Here is a 7,786-nt window from a genome sequence, read left to right on the forward strand (position 1 = left end):
ACAATATGCGTAAATGGTTTGAAGTTATCAGTAAGCACGCAATGGTCCACTAGATCAATATATGTAGTTAAACGGAATGTGTTAAAGAACTACTATAAATACCTGGTAAAACACATGGAGATATAAACATTGGGCAGTACAGCAATATGTTTAGAGACCAAAACCAAAAATGGTGATTTCTAAGACAATAATAGAAACAAAGCCACCAATTTCTCCAATATTCAGTCTACAGCAGGGAGATTGTCTGAAGCACACTAGGGCTTTAAAACATTTTGCATACACAATTTTGTACTTTAGACAGACAAGTCAGACAATTGTGTGTAACCTCTGGTACCATATGAAGTTATACAGAGCAACACAAAACGTGAAATAGCTGGAGAATCTGCACTGTCAATATTTCAGTTAAACAATGTTTAAGCTCTCAGGTCCCTTCCTACAAGCACATGTGAATGGTAAACGGCACTGGAGTAGAGCAGCTCGCAGCAGTTACTGCAGCTCCTGCTGTTGACCAGTACCTGGCCAGTGCAGTCCCCAATGGACCCCAGGGAAAAACACACAATACTAGATAAACACAGAGCTGCAGAAGAGGCTTCCCACTCTTACAAATAATACAAACATGCCACACACAAACACAGTCACAGTCCCAGTCCCCTCAAACAACCCCACTGACAATTCACATACACTCACAAACAACCCCACAAGCAGCCCAACACATACACACAATGTGGCATATCAAACAAACATACAATTCCACAAACAGCCCTCTTACTAAGCCTACATTAATTGATATCATACACAATACCACAAACTACTCAAACATATGCAACGCTCCTGGAGGAAGTCTCGCACCCAGACAGGCTCTCTCTATTATAGATTCATATTGTGTTCATACAGCTCAGCCCTTGCCCTCACCAAACAGTCATACTTTTCCTCTCTCATTAGGTCATGTTCCCGCAATCCCAGGCGTCTCTGACACTTAACGCTCTTCTTCACCCTGCTGTAGCCACCCCCCAAACTAACCTTACAGCCGATAGCTTTGCATGCTACTTTACTGACAAGTTTGAACAGCTAAGGCAAGAAATCTCCCCACCTTGATCATACCTTTCCTACCCATCAGACTTTCTCCCCGGCTACTGAACAAGAGGTGGCTGCGTTTCTCTTTTACTCTCGCCTCACCACTTGCCCGCTCAATCCTGTCCCATCTTACCTTATCAGATCTCTCTCCCTCGTCTTGTCAAATCTCCAATACATCTACTATAACCAGACTTTTAACCCCTTGGTGAGTTGTGAAATTATGTAGACAGGGACTGTTCTAATTACCTGCTTCTACACAGTTTGCATGAATCAACACATTCTTATTTTCCATTCACATTTTACGGCGATCGGTGCGGTCACTACAAATGTAGTATGAAAATATTAAAGAAACAAAAAAAAAAAAAAAGAATTCAGAGTTTTATGTACCCACAAAGAGCACCAACATTCAAGGAACACTAAAGGCATCTAGAACCCTTCAGCTCATTGAAGTGGTCTGGGTACACTGTCCCTCTAGTGGCTGTGTATCAGACTTTTGGTCCGCTAACCAACGCTGGACGTCCTCACTCTCCGCATAAGGACATCCAGCGTCAGCTATTTCCCCATAGGTATGCATTGATTTAATGCTTTCCTATGGGGTGACCTAATGCGTGTGCGGCACTCGCCTTGCATGTGCGCTGCCTCATCGAATGACACGAACCAGCACTGAAAGAGTTTTAACACTTTATTCACCGAAGTAGGGGGGCGGGAGGTGTGAGGGAGACAGAGGGAAATACAGTGCCAGGAATACAGTTTTGTATTGCTGGCACTATAGTATTCCTTTAGGACAAAACTGTCACACGTCAAAACTTAGCTACTGGTTGTGCTGTTCATATATAAATTTTAGTTTTAACCCTTTACATGCCGTGGCAGGTACATCAGATACTGGGCATAAATTAGATTAACCTCAACAATATTGTAAACAATACGCGTGTGGCACTACAAGGAATGCCAAAGTGCACACGTTCCTTTGCAATTTTTGTGTAAATACCTGAGCCTTCATGGGACTGTGATGTTGCCTTCAATGTTGCAGTAAGTTGCAAACGCATTTATTATTGTTGGATAACAAGGAATTGTCACTTCCAGAGAAGTGACAGTTATTCTTAAAGTTATGCCAGTAAACTGATAAGAGTAAAGGGGTCTTGCAGATAGTAGTGGATTGAGGAAAAGACAGGCTGAGAAAACAGACTTGCTGGACTGTTCTATGCAGTGGGACATATAAGGAGGCAATGGAATGCAAATGAGGCAGACAAGCTATTTTAAGGCCAGTAACACATGCCACATGTGTTTGTCATTCTTCCATCACAATGAAGTGTCAGCAGCCACCGCTAAGAGCAAAAAAATAAAAAAAAATTATACCCTGTTCTCTGGTCCTCCAACACAATAGGTAAAACGGCTGACTCCGCAATAACAATTCTGAGTAAAAATCTTTACGAAACATTCATACTCACTGCCTCAAAATTTCATTGAAATTCTGAAATTCATCTCAGCTTCCTCCGACATCATCACAACGTGGAACCTAATGCACAGGCGTGGCAAGTGAATGAATGCTTTCCGATGGGGATTTAGAAGATGCTGAGCGTCCCAAGATTTGTATTCCTAGCACTAAAGTATCCCATTAAATAATAAATATTTATGATTTACCCATATTTAATGGATTGGAATTACAATAAATTCAAAAGATATAAGAAAAGGTAGGAACTACTTTCTCGTATGGACAAAGTTCAGGTTAGAAAGAGAGCTGAGCACCTATTGATGGTGGGGCTCAGAGGAAAAACAGGTATACTCACCTCAACCTCTTGCTACCCTGGCCAAAACTTCTGTATCTATTTATACAGCCCCTTGTGACAATTTGTCAAGAGTCACCATCACGACTATACTCTTGGGCATCCTCAAGAGTGCAACACTATGGATATCCAAATAGGACTGCAACATCTTCCACAAATAAATTTGCGCATCTCGCACCATGACGCCTGTTCCTGTCAGCCTCCACAGGCAACTGCGGAAAAGAAATGTTTAGTTGTGGCAGAGGCTCCACTCACTAGAAATCCCGTCTAACGAGACAACATAGCCCCTGCTTTGCCTCATGAAAATCTACTGATTGCACTGGATTTCCATAGAAATTATACCATTGTGAGTTTATCATGAAGAATAGAACCTGAATCAATGAAAGTGCTACTTCAAAGAAACAATTCAATATGCTGGTGACCCCGGGGGCAGTGTTATTGAGGTAAAGATGTGCAGTGCACCCCAATTCCAGAACACGGATCCAGATTTGTATTTAAAATAGTAAACTGTTTTTGATCCCATCTATCTCAGAATAATCATATTACAGCACTAACCTGATTCAAAGTGCTGGATAGCAAGGCAGTGTTACTACTCTCCATGTACAGAGACACATACAAAGCTAGACTGATTTCCCTAACCTACCCATAGTAATTATTCACACCAAGACCATTTCTGGGTCATTAAGTTAAATTTAGATATTTAAGACCTGAAACAAGATGTATTTGCTCTTTGAGTGTTCCTTTAACCCCTTTTTATTTAAATTCGACATTAATTGCAAATATTTTCCTTCATCTTCAAGTTGATGATTGGAATAATTTAAACAGAGTTTAACCCCTTAAGGACACATGACGTGTGTGACACGTCATTATTCCATTTTATTCCAGAAGTTTGGTCCTTAAGGGGTTAAAGACCAGTTTTACAACCCAGCAGTCCAAGCCTGAATTACAAACTTAAACATCCCATGCCAGCAAACTTACTGATTTTCAAACAAAGTAAATATGAACCCAAAATATAAATTAAACTATAAAATCAGAGGACATAAAGCAGTGATTTAGCAGTTATAGGACTCCAAGCATCATAGGAACACCCTGACCCTGTAGGTAGACAAACCATTTATAAACTGTAGTGGCTAGTGCTTGGAATGTTTAAGAGAAAAATAAATTCAGGGCTTCAAAAATTCACTACATTTCAAAAATGCTGGAGCCAAACGAAATTTTTTATTAGTGATGCAGGAGCAGTTGCCACACTATCACAGACACACATTAATTAACACCCAATCAAACACAGTAAGGGTTAATCAATAAAGTAACATTTGCAGTGAATTCAAAGTGCTTTTCAAATTTATGGTCATGCTAGCCAAAATGGAATAATTCGCTTTGCTGCCATCTTGGCAGCTTTGGTCTTAATTTTGAACTTTACTTGGAATGCTCACTTTAGTGATTATGCCTGTGGGTTGACCATGATGTCCTGTTCCACTCAGACACGTGTCAGTACCACCTGAATCTTGTCACCATGGGATCGGAAACATCTTTACAAACATCTCTGACTGCAACACTTGTCCAAGCAGAGGTCTTCTCTTTCATAATGGATATATTAGCACCACTTAGGAAACAATAACCACCTTAAAGGATTAAAGGGTTTATTGTGCCTGGAGTGTGTGGGCACTGTGTCCTGCATTACTAGTTAACCATTCCCTCACCATTTAGTATCGATTCTAAGTCCCCGGTAGCCTGAAGCATGGCTTCCATTTACACTATCACTGTCTTTACTCTCTTTCCAAAACAAGCTACGGTAACTACTGAGAATAAGCCACAAACGTTTTGTACAGCCACTCATTTCCTAAAATATTTTAAACACAGACTAGGGGCTGTTTTGAATAATTCCGATTATATCAGCAGTTGCTGATCAAAGGAGAAAAGGTTTTTAGCTTCTGAGAGTTTGGCCACGGCCATTTCTAGAGTAGAATCGTGCCTTGCTGCAATAAGGATGTACAAGGAAAACTCACTTGTGGCTGACATTCACTGACAGCAGCAATAAAAAGTCTACCAAATTTCAAACAAACAAAAACATTTTAAAAGGTGTGAAAAAACGATATAGTGGAGATGTGCAGCTTCTATGTTCACATGGACATGGCTGATGCACATCAGCTAATGAGGGCCCAGTTACATTTTCAAGAATTTGTAGTAATGTTGATTCACTTCTCACACTCTGGTTCTAGATTGGGATCAATAGGAATGTCACTGAATTTTTTTACACTTTTCTTTAACCAGAAAGCAACACAGAAAAATCATTCTGTACATTATATGGCATACAACTTTCACAATGTCCATCGTAAAAGAACCTCTGAAGATTTCCTTGAAAGTCAATTTGAAAAGAAAGCAGAGCAAGCATAGCTGTACAAAAATAACTGCTATAGTCACCCATCGCAGGGCAGATGTAACCAAACACAGCTTCTGTCACCACATCAAGACTTGTTCATTCTCAAAAATACACATGTGACAACTAAAAGACATGTGGCATGAAAGGGTTTGAACCATAGTTACCATGCTTATAAACAGGATATCATTCAACGTTTGTTAGTCTCCATAAAGTTCATCATAACGGAGAATATAATAAATGATGATGAATTTTCTTTTGCGGAGTTGGTGCATACTGACATGCCATTTGCGGAGTTGGTGCTTACCCACATGCCATTTGCGGAGTTGGTGCTTACCCACATGCCATTTGCGGAGTTGGTGCTTACCCACATGCCATTTGCGGAGTTGGTGCATACCCGTCTATGCTTAAAGGCTATTGCCCTTAGCATCAAAACGTACGCAGGCAACAGTGACCCATACAGGGTTATTCACTCAAGTGAAAATTCAAATTTAAGACCAAAATACTGGCAGAGCATTGTGTAAGTGGTAGTCCTGTTCCCGTGGTATTTCCCCTGGCAGAGCGTGGTGGTAGTTCTGTCCCGTCTCCCCCTGGTTGCTGAGGGCCAGTTCTCATGGTATGTTATTTGGCAGAGCATGGTGTGAGTGGTAGTCCTGTACTCTTTCCCTCCTATTTGCTGAGGGCCAGTTCTCATTGTATGTTACTTGACAGAGCATGGTGTAAGTTGCAGTCCTGTCCCCTCTTCCCCCCCTGGTTCCTGAGGGCCAGTTCTCATGGTATGTTACTTGGCAGAGCATGGTGTAAGTTGCAGTCCTGTCCCCTGTCTCCCTGGTAGCTGAGGGCCAGTTCCTGTGGGAATTCCCCTAGCAGAACATGGTGTGAGTGGTAGTCCTGTCCCCTCTCCCCCTGGTTGTTGAGGGACAGTTTTTATGTTAGGTTACTTGGCAGAGCATGGTGTGAGTGGTAGTCCTGTCCCCTCACCGCCCCCCCTGTTTGCTGAGGGCCAGTTCTCATGTTATGTTACTTGGCAGAGCATGGTGCGAGTGGTAGTCCTGTCCCCTGTCTTCCTGGTTGTGGAGGGCCAGTTATTATACTATGTTACTTGACAGAGCATGGTGTGTGTGGTAGTCCTGTCCCCTCTCCCCCTGGTTGTTGAGGGACAGTTCTCATGGTATGTTACTTGGCAGAGCATGGTGTGAGTGGCAGAGCATGGTGTGTGTGGTAGTCCTGTCCCCTGTCTCCCTGGTTCCCGAGGGCCAGTTCGCATGGTATGTTACTTGGCAGAGCATGGTAGGAGTTGCAGTCCTGTCCCCTCTCTCCCCCCCGGTTGCTGAGGGCCAGTTCTCATTGTATGTTACTTGGCAGAGCATGCTGTGAGTGGCAGTCCTGTCCCCGCCCCCTCCCTCCCTCCCTCCCTCACCGTGCTGTGCCGGGTGTCGGTCCCGCTCCTCTCCTCCTCTTCCTGCCGTTGCTCGGGCTGTCTCTCGGCCGTCATGCCGCTGTCTCTCTTCGCCGGACTCGGTCACTGGTCAACGGCCGGGCCGCGAGCAACGCAGGACACGCCCACACGCTGACGGTACACGCGCACACTCACCCGCCCCCACCTCACCGGAGAGCAGGAAGCGCGAGCGAGCGCGTGCGACCCAGTCTCCTGCAATGACCTCCTGGCGGACACGCCCACAGACACGCCCCCTCCCTCGCCACGGCAGGGATAACTGGGGGAGAACTGACCCAAAACTGGGAGATAACTGACTGAAAACTGGGAGATAACTGACCAAAAACTGGGAGATAACTGACCCAAAACTGGGGGTACATAACCCAAAACTGGGGGGTAACTGACCCAAAACTGGAGGTAACTAACCCAAAACTTGGGGTACATAACCCAAAACTGGGGAATAACTGACCCAAAACTGGGGGTAACTGCCCCAAAACTGGGGGGTAACTGACCCAAAACTGGGGGTAACTGACCCAAAACTGGGGGTACATAACCCAAAACTGGGGGGTAACTGACCCAAAACTGGAGGTAACTGACCCAAAACTGGGGGTAACTGACCCAAAACTGGGGAATAACTGACCCAAAACTGGGGGTAACTGACCCAAAACTGGGGGGTAACTGACCCAAAACTGGGGGTAACTGACCCAAAACTGGGGGTACATAACCCAAAACTGGGGGGTAACTGACCCAAAACTGGAGGTAACTGACACAAAACTGGGGGTACATAACCCAAAACTGGGGAATAACTGACCCAAAACTGGGGGATAACTGACCCAAAACTGGGGGATAACTGACCCAAAACTGGGGGTAACTGACCCAAAACTGGGGGGGTAACTGACCCAAAACTGGGGATAACTGACCCAAAACTGGGGAATAACTGACCCAAAACTGGGGGATAACTGACCCAAAACTGGGGGGTAACTGACCCAAAACTGGGGATAACTGACCCAAAACTGGGGGTAACTGACCCAAAACTGGGGGTACAAAACCCAAAACTGGGGGGTAACTGACCCAAAACTGGAGGTAACTGACCCAAAATGGGGGTAACTGACCCAA

The 7,786-nt window shown here is 44.2% G+C and overlaps 1 protein-coding gene across 3 annotated transcripts in view; it reads right to left on the minus strand.

Annotated features, from left to right (window-relative positions):
- The window catches only part of USP28 (ubiquitin specific peptidase 28), a 52,372-nt gene extending 45,503 nt beyond the window's left edge, over positions 1–6,869 (minus strand). For 2 of the 3 annotated variants that reach the window (XM_063436480.1, XM_063436479.1), the window contains exon 1: positions 6,656–6,869. In XM_063436480.1, the coding sequence (XP_063292550.1) occupies positions 6,656–6,730 (75 nt within the window). In that variant the 5' untranslated portion in view covers positions 6,731–6,869. The remainder of the gene's footprint in view (positions 1–6,655) is intronic. The other variant, XM_063436481.1, reaches the window with a different exon arrangement.
- Between the last annotated feature and the right edge of the window lie 917 nt (positions 6,870–7,786).

This window comes from Pelobates fuscus, chromosome 11 (genome assembly GCF_036172605.1).
Source record: "Pelobates fuscus isolate aPelFus1 chromosome 11, aPelFus1.pri, whole genome shotgun sequence".
In the NCBI taxonomy this organism is placed as follows: Eukaryota; Metazoa; Chordata; class Amphibia; order Anura; family Pelobatidae; genus Pelobates; species Pelobates fuscus.